General features: G+C 38.1%; 1 protein-coding gene across 3 annotated transcripts in view; it reads right to left on the reverse strand.

The window, feature by feature from the left end:
- HOOK3 (hook microtubule tethering protein 3) overlaps positions 1 to 15,206 on the reverse strand; it is a 128,656-nt gene that overhangs the window by 10,297 nt on the left and 103,153 nt on the right. The window contains exon 23 of one of the 3 annotated variants that reach the window (XM_067721446.1): positions 13,899 to 13,974. The exons of the other annotated variants lie outside the window; for them this stretch is intronic. Coding sequence (XP_067577547.1) covers positions 13,914 to 13,974 — 61 coding nt within the window. The 3' untranslated portion in view covers positions 13,899 to 13,913. Of the gene's footprint in view, positions 1 to 13,898; positions 13,975 to 15,206 lie in introns of those variants that run through there. 3 annotated transcript variants of the gene reach the window in all.

Consider the following 15,206-nt stretch of genomic DNA (forward strand, 5'->3'; position numbering starts at 1 on the left):
TTTTTTTATTTTAATAACTTTATTATATTTTATCTTACTTTATTTTACTTTATCTTCTTGCTTTCTTTTTCTCCTTCCTTCCTTCCTCCCTCCCTCCCTCCCTTCTTTCTTTCTTTTCTTTCTTTCTTCCTACTTCTACTAATTCTTTCTCTCTACTTTTTCTCCCTTTTATTCTGAGCCATGTGGATGAAAGGCTCTTGGTGCTGCAGCCAGGAGTTAGAGCTGTGCCTCTGAGGTGGGAGAGCCAACTTCAGGACACTGGTCCACAAGAGACCTCCCAGCTCCACATAATATCAAATGGCGAAAATCTCCCAGAGATCTCTATCTCAACACCAGCACCCAGCTTCACTCAACGACCAGCCAGCTACAGTGCTGGACATCCTATGCCAAACAACTAGCAAGACAGGAACACAACCCCACCCATTAGCAGAGAGGCTGCCTAAAATCATAATAAGTCCACAGACACCCCAAAACACACCACCAGACGTGGACCTGCCCACCAGAAAGACAAGATCCAGCCTCATCCACCAGAACAGAGGCACTAGTCCCCTCCACCAGGAAGTCTACACAACCCACTGAACCAACCTTAGCCACTGGGGACAGACACCAAAAACAACGGGAACTATGAACCTGCAGCCTGCAAAAAGGAGACCCCAAACAAAGTAAGATAAGCAAAATGAGAAGACAGAAAAACACACAGCAGATGAAGGAGCAAGATAAAAACCCACCAGACCTAACAAATGAAGAGGAAATAGGCAGTCTACCTGAAAAGGAATTCAGAATAATGATAGTAAAGATGATCCAAAATCTTGGAAATAGAATAGACAAAATGCAAGAAACATCTAACAAGGACCTAGAAGAACTAAAGATGAAATAAGCAACAATGAACAGCACAATAAATGAAATTAAAAATACTCTAGATGGGATCAATAGCAGAATAACTGAGGCAGAAGAACGGATAACTGACCTGGAAGATAAAATACTGGAAATAACTACTGCAGAGCAGAATAAAGAGAAAAGAATGAAAAGAACTGAGGACAGTCTCAGAGACCTCTGGGACAACATTAAACGCACCAACATTCGAATTATAGGGGTTCCAGAAGAAGAAGAGAAAAAGAAACGGACTGAGAAAATATTTGAAGAGATTATAGTTGAAAACTTCCCTAATATGGGAAAGGAAATAGTTAATCAAGTCCAGGAAGCACAGAGAGTCCCATACAGGATAAATCCAAGGAGAAATACGCCAAGACACATACTAATCAAACTGTCAAAAATTAAATACAAAGAAACATATTAAAAGCAGCAAGGGAAAAACAACAAATAACACACAAGGGAATCCCCATAAGGTTAACAGCTGATCTCTCAGCAGAAAATCTGCAAGCCAGAAGGGACTGGCAGGACATATTTAAAGTGATGAAGGAGAAAAACCTGCAACCAAGATTACTCTACCCAGCAAGGATCTCATTCAGATTTGATGAAGAAATTAAAACCTTTACAGACAAGCAAAAGCTGAGAGAGTTCAGCACCACCAAACCAGCTTTACAACAAATGCTAAAGGAACTTCTCTAGTCAAGAAACACAAGAGAAGGAAAAGACCTGCAATAACGAACCCAAAACAATTAAGAAAATGGGAATAGGAACATACATATCAATAATTACCTTAAATGTAAATGGACTAAATGCTCCCACCAAAAGACACAGATTGGCTGAATGGATACAAAAACAAGACTCATATATATGCTGTCTACAAGAGACCCATTTCAGACCTAGAGACACATACAGACTGAAAGTGAGGGGATGGAAAAAGATATTCCATGCAAATGGAAACCAAAAGAAAGCTGGAGTAGCAATTCTCATATCAGACAACATAGACTTTAAAATAAAGACTATTAGAAGAGACAAAGAAGGACACTACACAATGATCAAGGGATTGATCCAAGAAGGAGATATAACAATTGTAAATATGTATGCACCCAACATAGGAGCCCCTCAATACATAAGGCAAATACTAACAGCCATAAAAGGGGAAATCGATAGTAATACATTCATAGTAGGGGACTTTAACACCCCACTTTCACCAATGGACAGATCATACAAAATGAAAATAAATAAGGAAACACAAACTTTAAATGATACATTAAACAAGATGGACTTAATTGATATTTATAGGATATTCCATCCAAAAACAACACAATACACATTTTTCTCTAGTGCTCATGGAACATTCTCCAGGATAGATCATATCTTGGTCACAAATCAAGCCTTGGTAAATTTAAGAAAATTGAAATTGTATCAAGTATCTTTTCCGACCACAACGCTATGAGACTAGATATCAATTACAGGAAAAGATCTGTAAAAAATACAAACACATGGAGGCTAAACAATACCCTACTTCATAACGAAGTGATCACTGAAGAAATCAAAGAGGAAATTAAAAAATACCTAGAAACAAATGACAGTGGAGCCACGACGACCCAAAACCTATGGGATGCAGCAAAAGCAGTTCTAAGAGGGAATTTTAGAGCAATACAATCCTACCTTAAGAAACAGGAAACGTCTCGAATAAACAACCTAACCTTGCACCTAAAGCAATTAGAGAAAGAAGAACAAAAAACCCCCAAAGTTAGCAGAAGGAAAGAAATCATAAAAATCAGATCAGAAATAAATGAAAAAGAAATGAAGGAAATGATAGCAAAGATCAATAAAACTAAAAGCTGGTTCTTTGAGAAGATAAACAAAATTGATAAACCATTAGCCAGACTCATCAAGAAAAAAAGGGAGAAGACTCAAATCAATAGAATTAGAAATGAAAAAGGAGAAGTAACAACTGACACTGCAGAAATACAAAAGATCATGAGAGATTACTACAAGCAACTCTATGCCAATAAAATGGACAACCTGGAAGAAATGGACAAATTCTTAGAAATGCACAACCTGCCAAGACTGAATCAGGAAGAAATAGAAACTATGAACAGACCAATCACAAGTAATGAAATTGAAACTGTGATTAAAAATCTTACAACAAACAAAAGCCCAGGACCAGATGGCTTCACAGGCGAATTCTATCAAACATTTAGAGGAGAGCTAACACGTATCCTTCTCAAACTCTTCCAAAATATAGCAGAAGGAGGAACACTCCCAAACTCATTCTACAAGGCCACCATCACCCTGATACCAAAACCAGACAAGGATGTCACAAAGAAAGAAAACTACAGGCCAATATCATATCACTGATGAACATAGATGCAAAAATCCTCAACAAAATACTAGCAAACAGAATCCAACAGCACATTAAATGGATCATACACCATGATCAAGTGTGGTTTATTCCAGGATGCAAGGAATCTTCAATATATGCAAATCAGTCAATGTGATATACCATATTAACAAATTGAAGGAGAAAAACCATATGATCATCTCAATGATGCAGAGAAAGCTTTTGACAAAATTCAACATCCATTTATGATAAATACCCTGCAGAAAGTAGGCATAGAGGGAACTTTCCTCAACATAATAAAGGCCATATATGACAAACCCACAGCCAACATCGTCCTCAGTGGTGAAAAACGAAAGTATTTCCACTAAGATCAGGAACAAGACAAGGTTCCCACTCTCACCACTCTTATTCAACATAGTTTTGGAAGTTTTAGCCACAGCAATCAGAGAAGAAAAGGAAATAAAAAGAATCCAAATTGGAAAAGAAGAAGTAAAGCTGTCACTATTTGCAGATGACATAATACTGTACATAGAGAATCCTAAAGATGCTACCAGAAAACTACTAGAGCTAATCAATGAATTTGGTAAAGTAGCAGGATACAAAATTAATGCACAGAAATCTCTGGCATTCCTATACACTAATGATGAAAAATCTGAAAGTGAAATCAAGAAAACACTCCCATTTACCATTGCAACCAAAAGAATAAAGTATCTAGGAATAAACCTACCTAAGGAGACAAAAGACCTCTATGCAGAAAATTATAAGACACTGATGAAAGAAATTAAAGATGATACAAATAGATGGAGAGATATACCATGTTCTTGGATTGGAAGAATCAACATTGTGAAAATGACTCTACTATCCAAAGCAATCTACAGATTCAATGCAATCCCTATCAAACTACAACTGGCATTTTTCACAGAACTAGAACAAAAATTTTCCAATTTGTATGGAAACACAAAAGACCCCGAATAGCCAAAGCAATCTTGAGAATGAAAAATGGAGCTGGAGGAATTAGGCTCCCTGACTTCAGACTATACTACAAAGCTACAGTAATCAAGACAGTATGTTACTGACACAAAAACAGAAAGATAGATCAATGGAATAGGATAGAAAGCCCAGAGATAAACCCACACACATATGGTCACCTTATCTTTGATAAAGGAGGCAGGAATGTACAGTGGAGAAAGGACAGCCTCTTCGATAAGTGGTGCTGGGAAAACTGGACAGGTACATGTAAAAGTATGAAATTAGATCACTCCCTAACGTGATACACAAAAATAAGCTCAAAATGGATTAAAGACCTAAATGTAAGGCCAGAAACTATCAAACTCTTAGAGGAAAACATAGGCAGAACACTCTATGACATAAATCACAGCAACATCCTTTTTGACCCATCTCCTAGAGAAAGGGAAACAAAAAGAAAAATAAACGGGACCTAATGAAACTTCAAAGCTTTTGCCCAGCAAAGGAAACCATAAACAAGACCAAAAGAAACCCCCAGAATGGGAGAAAATATTTGCAAATGAAGCAACTGACAAAGGATTAATTTCCAAAATTTACAAGCAGCTCAATAACAAAAAAACAAACAACCCAATCCAAAAATGGGCAGAAGACCTAAATAGAAATTTCTCCAAACAAGATATAGAGACTGCCAACAAACACATGAAAGAATGCTCAACATCACTAATCATTAGAGAAATGCTAATCAGAACTACAATGAGATATCATCTCACACCAGTCAGAATGGCCATCATCAAAAAATCTAGAAACAATAAATGCTGGAGAGGGTGTGGAGAAAAGGGAACCCTCTTGCACTGTTGGTAGGAATGTAAATTGATACAGCCACTGTGGAGAAGAGTATGGAGGTTCCTTAAAAAACTACAAATAGAACTACCATATGACCCAGTAATCCCACTACTGGGCATATACCCTGAGAAAACCATAATTCAAAAAGAGTCTTGTACTAAAATGTTCATTGCAGCTCTATTTACAATAGCCCAGAGATGGAAACAACCTAAGTGTCCATCCCCAGATGAATGGATAAAGAAGATGTGGCACATATATACAATGGAATATTACTCAGCCGTAAAAAGAAACAAAATTGAGCTATTTGTAATGAGGTGGATAGACCTAGAGTCTGTCATACAGAGTGAAGTAAGTCAGAAAGAGAGAGACAAATACCATATGCTAACACATATATATGGAATTTAAGAAAAAAATGTCATGAAGAACCTAGGGGTAAAACAGGAATAAAGACACAGACCTACTAGAGAATGGACTTGAGGATATGGGGAGGGGGAAGGGTAAGCTGTGACAAAGTGAGAGAGAGGTATGGATGTATATACGCTACCAAACGTAAGGTAGATAGCTAGTGGGAAGCAGCTGCATAGCACAGGGAGATTAGCTCGGTGCTTTGTGACTGCCTGGAGGGGTGGGATAGGGAGGGTGGGAGGGAGGGAGATGCAAGAGGGAAGAGATATGGGAACATATGTCTATATATAACTGATTCATTTTGTTGTAAAGCAGAAACTAACACACCATTGTAAAGCAGTTATACTCCAATAAAGATGTTAAAACAAAACAAAACAAAAAAAACACTACAATGTGGTATCACCTCACATCAGTTAGAATGGGCATCATCAGAAAATCTACAAACAACAAATGCTGGAGAGGGTGTGGAGAAAAGGGAACCCTCTTGCACTGGTGGTGGCAATGCAAATTGATACAGCCACTATGGAGAACAGTATGGAGGTTCCTTAAAAAACTAAAAATAGAATTACCATATGACCCAGCAATCCCACTACTGGGCATATACCTAGAGAAAACCATTATTCAAAAAGACACATGCACCTCAGTGTTCATTGCAGCACTATTTACAATAGCCAGGTCATGGAAGCAACCTAAAATGCCCATTGACAGATGAATGGATAAAGAAGATGTGGTACATATATACAATGGAATATTACTCAGCCATAAAAAGGAATGAAATTGGGTCATTTGTAGAGATGTGGATGGATCTATAGCCTGTCATACAGAGTGAAGTAAGTCAGAAAGAGAAAAACAAATACCGTGTAATAACGCATATATGTGGAACCTAGAAAAATGGTACAGATGAAGTGGCTTGCAAGGCAGAAATAGAGACACAGATGTAGAGAACAAACATGTGGACACCAAGGGGGGAAAGCAGCGGGGGGTGGGGGGTGGGGGTGGGATGAATTGGGAGATTGGGATTGACATGTATACACTAATATGTATAAAATGGATAACTAATAAGAACCTGCTGTTTTAGAAATAAGTAAAATAAAATTCAAAACAACAAACCAACGAACCACCATCTCATTGAGATTGACTGGGATTGTGATAAAGCTGCAGATCAATGTTGGGGTAACTGACAACTCTACTGTATTAAATCTTCCAATCCATGAACGTGGCATATCTCTGTTTATTTAGCTTTTTATTGTCTCTTATGAGGTTTTATATCTTCTAGGTATGCTGTTAAAATTGATTTTTATATCTAGCCACTTTCCTAATTTCTATTAATTTTTCTTGGCTGTGTTGGGTCTTCGTTGCTGTGTGCGGGCTTTGTCTAGTTGCAGCGAGCACGGGCTACTCTTCATTGCGGTGTGTGGGCTTCTCATTGCGGCGGCTTCTCTTGTTGCAGAGCACAGGCCCTAGGTGCGCGGGCTTCAGTAGTTGCAGCACGTGGGCTCAGTAGTTGCGGTGAGTGGGCTCTAGAGTACACAGGCTTCAGTAGCTGTGGTGCACGGGCTTAGGTGCTCCTCAGCGTGTGGGATCTTCCTGGACGAGGGGTCGATCCCGTGTCCCCTGCACTGGCAGGTGGATCCTTAACCACTGCGCCACCTGGGAAGTCCTAACTTCTATTAATTCTAATACTTTAGCTGTAATGATTTAAGAGAGTGTGATATTGGCACAGAAATAGACAAAGCAAGTAACAGAACACAGTGGAGAACTCACAAACATATCTATGAATATATATGGATGCTTGAGACTTGAGAAAACCTTCACTGCAGAGAAGTGAGAAAAATCTAGTGTTCTGAATAATGGTGCTGGGACAATTAGGCATCAATACCGGAAAAAAATTTAAAAAAAAGAACAAAATTGCATCCTTACCTCACACTATGTACTGAAATATGAGATGCGAAAGATAAATATCTTAGATGATAATATAGGAGGAAATCTCCAGCCTTTAGAGTTAGAAAAAATTTCTTAAACAAGACAGAAAATAAGTAATACAAGAAAAAATGATAAATCTGATTATGTTAAAATTAAGAACTTTCTATTCGTCAGAATACACCAAGAGTTGAAGGCAAACCACAGAGGGCTTAAATCCAAAATATGTACTAGATTCCTAGAAATAAAAATACAGATAACCTAAAATAGAAGATTGGTTGGAACATATTCTTCACAAAGGAAGAAACCCAAATGGCAAATAAATGCATGACAAAGTGACCAATCTCAGTAATCAGGAAAATGCAAATTAAAGACATTTTTATATACCACTACCCACCCATTACATTGGCAAAAATGAAAAAGCTTGACAGTTCGAAATGACTACTCTGCTTTGGGAAGAGTTTGGCATTATGTAGGAAAGTTGAAGATACCTATCCTAATGACGCAGTAATTCTATTCTTAGGTACGTCCCCAAAGAAACGTATACTCTGATGCATCAGAATATATGAACAATGTTGGCAACATTGTCTGGAATAGCCACAAACTGGAAACAACCAAAATACTCATCAAGGGTACAATGTATATTGTCATATAATGGAATTCTATGCAAAAATGAAATAAATTAACTGGAGCTCACATGATAATAAGGATGACTGTATAAACAAAATGCTGTGCAAAGGAAGCCAGACTATATAATTCTATTTACACAAAGTTTAGGAACAGGCAACGTCATACCATGTTGTTTTTACTTAATGGTAAAACCCTAAACAAAAAATGGAATCATTACCGTAGCAGTCAGTCTAGTGGTTACCTCTGGGGAAGGAGGAGCTTGAGAAGGGAAATGTGTGGAGATTCTCAGGCACTTGCAATGTTTAATCCTGCCGGGATGTGATTACGTTGTTGTTCACTATATGACAACTTGTAAGACTACATGTTCATACTATGTACTTTCCTGTTTTTGTATTATATTTTACAATAAAAAATACTTTAAGGTGGAAAACAGAATTGGAGTAAAATGGTGAAAAACACAAGACTAAAACCAAAAGCCCAAAGGAAAAAATAATTACATTTGACCCTTGAACAACCCAAGGGTTGGGATGCCGACTCCCGTGCAGTAGAAAACCCGCATATAATCTTAGAGTCAACTCTCGGCATCCCCGGTTCTGCATCTGTGGGTTCAGCCAACCACAGATCCTGGTTTCCTGAGATGGAATCTACTCCTGGTGAAGATGCTGTGATGACTGGTGAAATGACAACAAAGAATTCAGAATATGACATCAACTGAGTTGATAAAGCAGCAGCAGGGTTTGAGAGGAATGACTCCAATTTTGACAGACTTTCTACTGTGGGTAAAAATCCTATCAAGCAGCAATGCATGCTACAGAGAAATTGTTCACGAAAGGAAGAGTCAAGGGATGTGGCAAACTTCACTGTTGTTTTATTTTAAGAAATTGCCACTGACACCCCAACTTCAGTAACCACCACCCAGATCAGTCAGCAGCCATCAACATCCAGGCAAGACCCTCTACCAGCAAAAAGGTTATGACTCGCTGAAGGCTCAGATAATGGTTAGTCCTAAAACTGAGTATCCTAGTTCCACTTATAGAAATCTGTTCTGCAAAAAAATAGCATTGACATGAAAATTATGCCAAGCGCACTGTATGGAAAAGTGAAACAAGAATGACAGAGATGTGTGTACACAGGCATGGAAGGACATGTATATAGGGCTATGTAATTTGACAGGGTTATAAATAAATTTGGGATTATATAAATAGAATTTTATATTCATTAGATTTTTTTGATATTAAAAGTCTATTAATTAAAAATTACAAATTTAATATACTGTCACACTCAAAGTGTCTAAAACTTATGTGCCTTTTTTTCACTCAACAATTATTTCTGTGATCTGTTTCTATTATAACAGATCTAGATCCTCTTATTGGTTATATAGCATACAATTGTATGACAATGACACATTTATCTATCCTCCAAAACATGAATATATAGCTGGTTTCCAATAGTTTGTTCTTCCAAAAAATGCTGTGAATTGTGATAGCTATCACACACAGTGCTTACTATGAGTCAGCCACTATTCTCTTATTTCACGTGTATACCTCACTCACTCTATAAAGTAGTTACTACTATCATCCTCATTTTACACAGAAGAAGACAGAGATAATGAGAGGTTAAATAACTTGTCCAAGGTTACAGAGTCAGTAAAGTGGTGCAGTTAGAATCTGAACCAGGTGGTCTGGCTCTGAAGTGTGTGCTCTCAGCCTTCTAGTACATGTCTTCTGATGCCATAAGCCAGAGTGAACCCAGAATGTATCATGAGAAGCAGCAAAAGGATGGGATGTCATGTCAGATTACAAGGCTGTGACTTCCAACATGTTTCCTCCTCCCCCCACCCTTATGTCTCTCAGAGTCCCCACTCTGAGGGAAGCAAACTGCCATGTTGTGAGCTGTGCTATAGAGAGGTCCACATGGCAAGGGACTGATGTCTCTGGCCACCAGTAAGGACCTGAAGCCTTCTAACAGCTATGTGAGTAAACTTGGAAGTATATCCTCCCCCAGTGCAGCTTCAAGATAACTACAGCCCTGGCAGGCACCTGGACTGCAGCCTTGTGAGAGACCTTAGCCAGAAGCACCAGCTAGGCTGCACCTGCATTCTTAAAAGAAACTGTTTTTCTATGCAGCCAACTTTGGGTTAATTGTTATGTAGCTATAGACAACTAATATAGAAAAAATATAAGGTAAAGGAAAGTGGAACAACCGTTTAAACAACTGAAAGAAAACACCCAGTGAAAATTTCTTTCAAAAATGGTGGCAAAGTGGACATTTTCAGATATATAAAATTTGAAAGAATTCATCATCAGTAGATTTTCAGTACAAGAAATATTGAAGGGCATCCAGAAGGAAATTATAAAAATAGAATTCTGGATCTACACAAAAGAAAAAAGGCACCATAAATGATAACTGTAATGGAAAATACAAAAGGCCATTTTTTTCTTATTATACAATTCTCTTTAAAAGATAATTCACTGCTTAAAGTAAAAACAAGAATGTATTGTGGGCTTATAGCAAATGTAGAATTAAAGTGTACTAGCATAAAGTCTAGAAGGATGAAATGGAAGTACACTACTGAAGGTTCTTATGCTATTATACTTGAAGGAGTATAATATCACTTGAAATTAAAGTGTGATAAATTAAAGAAGTATACTATAAACCCTAAAGCAACAACTAACATAACACAAATGAGTTATAACAAATAAGTCAACAAAGGAGATAAAATGGAATCATAAAAAATACCCAATTGTTCCAAAAGAAGGCAGAAAAAAAAAAGGAATGAAGAATAGAGAGGACAAATAGAAAATAAATAGCAAGAAGGTAAATTTTAAACCTAATCAGATCAATAATTATACTAAATGTAAATGGCTTGAAGACAGAATTAAAAGGCAGAGATTGTCAGGCTGGATAAAAAGGAAGACCAAATATGTGCTCCCTACAAGAAATCCACTTTAAAGACACAAGTAAGTTAAAAATAAGATGAAAGAAAAAGTACAAAGATGTAAGAAGACATATTAACATTAATTAAGAGAAAGGTGAAGTGTCCATAACAATAACAAAGTATATTTTAGATTAGAGAAAATTAGCAGAGATAAAGAGGATCATTTCATGCCAAAGGGTGAATCAATTCATCAAAAAGACATATTGAGTATAAAAATTTATGCACCTAATAATAGTTTCAAAATGGACAAAGCAAAAACTACAAGCAGAAATAGACAAGTCCATAATTATAGTCAGATTTCAACATCTCTCTCTCAATAACTGATAGGAAAAGTAGATAGAAAAATCAGTAATGCTCTAGAAGACTTAAAGCGCACTCTCAACTAACTTCATCTAATCAACATTTATAGAACACTCCAGCTAACATTGGCGGAATTCTTGAAAGTTCTTTTCAAGTGCACACAAAATATTTACCAAGATAGACATTATCCTAGGCCATAAAACAAATCTCAATAAATTCAAAAGGATTCCTGCCATACAAAACATGTTCTCTAACTATGATGGAATTAAATTAGAAATCACTAACAGAAAAATTCTTGGAAAATCCTCAAATCTTAAAAAGTAAATAACACACTTTTAAATAACCCATGAGTCAAAGATGAAGTGAAAATGAAAATCAGAAAGTATTCTGAACTGGATGAGAAGAGAAACATAGCATATAAAAATCTGTACAATGCAGCTAAGGTAGTAATGAGAAGGAAATTTTTAGCACTAAAGGCCTATAGTAGAAAATAAGAAAGGTTTTAAACTAATAATCTCAGTTTTTACCTTGAGAAACTAGAAAAAGAGCAAATGAAAACTAAAGTAAGTTGAAGAAAGGAAATAATAAAGATCAGAATGGATACAATTGAAATAGAAATCAAAACAAAAAAAAAAAACAGAGAAAATTAAGTAAACCAAAAGATAGTTCAAATGTATCTCTATGTGCTAGCATGAAACTGGAAATTAAAATTAAAAAAATACCATTTACAACAGCATCAAAAATAAAGAAATACTTAGGATAAATCTGACAATAGATATGAAAAACATGTACACTGAAAACTGTAAAACACTGATGAGAGAAATTAAAGAAAACCTAAATAATTGGATGGAAAACTCAATATTAAGTTATTAATTCTCTCAGTTGATCTATAGATTTAATGCAATCCCAGTCAAAATCCCAGCAGGTTTTGTTTTGTAGAAATTGATGAGCTGCTTCTAAAATTCATATGGTAGGTAATGCAAAGGATATAAACAGTTAAAACAACTTTGAAACAGAAAAAAGATGGAGGGTTTACATTACGTGGCTTCAACACTTCTTTAAAGCTGCAATAATCAAGATGGGGTATTACTGGTGTCAAGATACAGATCAGTGTAACAGCCGACATCCAGAAATAAGACTCATAAAGAGAACTGATTTTCAACGAAGTTGTAAAATGCGTTTCAGTGCAGAAAAGATAATTTCAACAAATGGTGCTGGATCGTTCTATATGCCTACCCCAATAAACAAAAAAACCCTACAGTCCATACCTTGCACTGCACCATATACAAAAATTAAGCCAAAATCGGTAATAAGCATAAATGTATTGAACAGTATCTAAACCTACCGTGGGACCCAGCCATTCCACTCCAGGTGTTCACCCAAGCACATGCCCATACAAAGCTTCATTTGTGACAGCCCCAAACTGGAAGCACTCAAATGCTAATGAGCAGGCAAATGAATAAACAAGCTGTGCCATATCCACACAGTGAAATACCACTCGGCAATAAAAAGGAATGAACTATGGAGACACATAATATGGATAAACCTTAAATAATGCTGAGTAGAAGTAGCCAGACAAAAATGAGTACATACTGCAGGATTCCATTTACACAAAATTGTACCCTAACTACACAAAGTAGTCTACAGCGTCAGAAAGCAGATGTGGTTGTCCAGGGATACGGGTGGGCATAGAGGAACTGGGAGGGCCTGGGGCAATTACCAGGGGGCCTGAGAGAACTTTCTGGGGTGATGGATATGCACATTATTTTGATCGTCGTGATGGGTTCATCATGAGTATATACATCTCAAAAATTATTAAACTGCACGCTTAAAAGTATGCAGTTTAGGCCCTCCCTGGTGGTGCAGTGGTTAAGAATCCGCCTGCCAATGCAGGGGACACATGTTCGAGCCCTGGTCTGGGAAGATCCCACATGCCGCAGAGCAACTAAACCCATGCGCCACAATTACTGAGCCCGCGTGCCACAACTACTGAAGCCCGTGTGCTTAGAGCCTGTGCTCTGCACCAAGAGAAGCCACCGCAATGACAAGCCCGCGTACCACAATGAAGAGTAGCCCCTGCTCGCCGCAACTAGAAAAGTCCACGTGCAGCAACAAAGACCCAATGCAGCCAAAAATAAATAAATTTTAAAAGGATATGCAGTTTAAAAATTAACAATAATTCATTAATAAAGACAGGTCGAAGATATGAGAAATAACAGCATGTTTGTATGTTAATAGGAATGATTCAGTAGAGCAGAAAAACCTGAAAATGCCAGACCGGGAAGTGGGGGAAATCTCTGGAAACAAGTCCTTTAGGAGAAGCCATCGTACAAATGGGGGGCTTTGGCTAGGAACACGGAGAGTTCATCTCACTACACAGAGACGCTCATATTTTGGACAATTCCCTTAAAATACAGTCTCAGAAATTAACTGCCAAAGTAGGGAGTAGAAACATTTTAGAGCTCATGTTACAATACAATTAGATACCTGTTAAAAGAAGTGCGTGTTTTTGTGGCTTCAAACTTTTAGCTTTTGTTCACAGTGTAGTTACGTACCTGGTGGTTCTGTACCCCTGTGGGTGTGCTTGGCACAGGGATTAGAAAACGGGGAAATATCCTGATTTCAGGAGTATGATCTTCATGGCAGAAGTGTTACTTCTCTCTGAATCCAGACAATGCAGCTGTGGTAAGTGGGTCATTCCTCCACTGGGAGGTGGAGGGTCAGCCCCTTGGATCTGGTCTTATCTGTGACAACCCTGACAAATAAAAGAGAACTGATGCTGTGCAGTTTCCGAGGCTGGGTGCTGACGAGATTTGGAGATTTCCGCAGGGTTTCTCAGCACTCCTGCTTGGGGGAAGCCAGCTGCATCTAGGAAGTCCCTCTCCCCCGTGACTCCACTGTGTGTGTCCAGCTGGCCACGTCGGGAGGTTGTGTGGGGAGCGGCCTGATCACTCTTGGGCACTCTGTCCACCCCAGTCTGGGTACCACATGTGAGAACACTCTTTGGATGACTCTAGTCTCAGCCATCACCTAGCTGGGAGCGAATGAGGGACCCGACAGAGAGCAGCTGGGGCTGTGCCCAGCCCCGGGAGAGCACATCATCGTTAAACCCACGACACTGTGCAGTAGTCTGCACTGCAGGAATGACCGGAATGGCGCTCGAGGCCGACCGGGGGCTTCTGGCTGGGACACACTCTAGGTGGGAACTTTCCTGTGTTGTGCCCCATTTGATCACACAGCTATTTCAAGGCAGCTGCTTTAATTTTTGTTATTTACCTACCTTCTCATCCCCTTCTCCTTTGCTTCAACATTCAATACCCAGGGCAGACACTCAATAAAGGCTAAACTTAATACGGTTACCTCCATACTAATGAGTGAAGAACACTTACATTTCTCTTTCTGACATTAAAATGTCATATTAAATGCAAATTAAAGTGGGCACTATTTTGGTTACGTGCATACTAGGTTTATTTGTTTTTAAATATTGGTGCTAACTTCACTCTGGAATTATTTTAATGTGAGTATAATCGATTTCTCCACTGCTGCTGCCACTTTACGTGACACTGAAGATGCCATATTTCAATCATGTCTAGGGTGGAGGTGGGGGAAAAGGGTGAATTTTAAGGGTCGACAGGCAGGAAAAGGGGCATCTATGGCTTAAACAGGGTGCTTCAACAATGCCTTATATTGTGAAAGAATGTAAGTACCTACCATTGGTTCTTGCTGGACTGTCTGTGGTAAGAGGGGAGAAGCCATGTTTACCTTTTATCCCTCAGAACTTTGGACAGTCAGCTTACACACATTGTGAACCAGCCTAAATCAAAACAAAACTTATCCTAGGTACTGGGAAGAAACTCAAAGACTATTCCTGATTTACAGCCAGTCAGCAGCATAATATCTAAATTGACAGGACAGTATGGCAAGCGGATGGATACTATTAGACAATTATTAAACATGCGTTTGTACGGCCTAAGAGCAGAAAAAATC

This window comes from Pseudorca crassidens, chromosome 21, assembly GCF_039906515.1.
Source record: "Pseudorca crassidens isolate mPseCra1 chromosome 21, mPseCra1.hap1, whole genome shotgun sequence".
Classification (NCBI taxonomy): Eukaryota; Metazoa; Chordata; class Mammalia; order Artiodactyla; family Delphinidae; genus Pseudorca; species Pseudorca crassidens.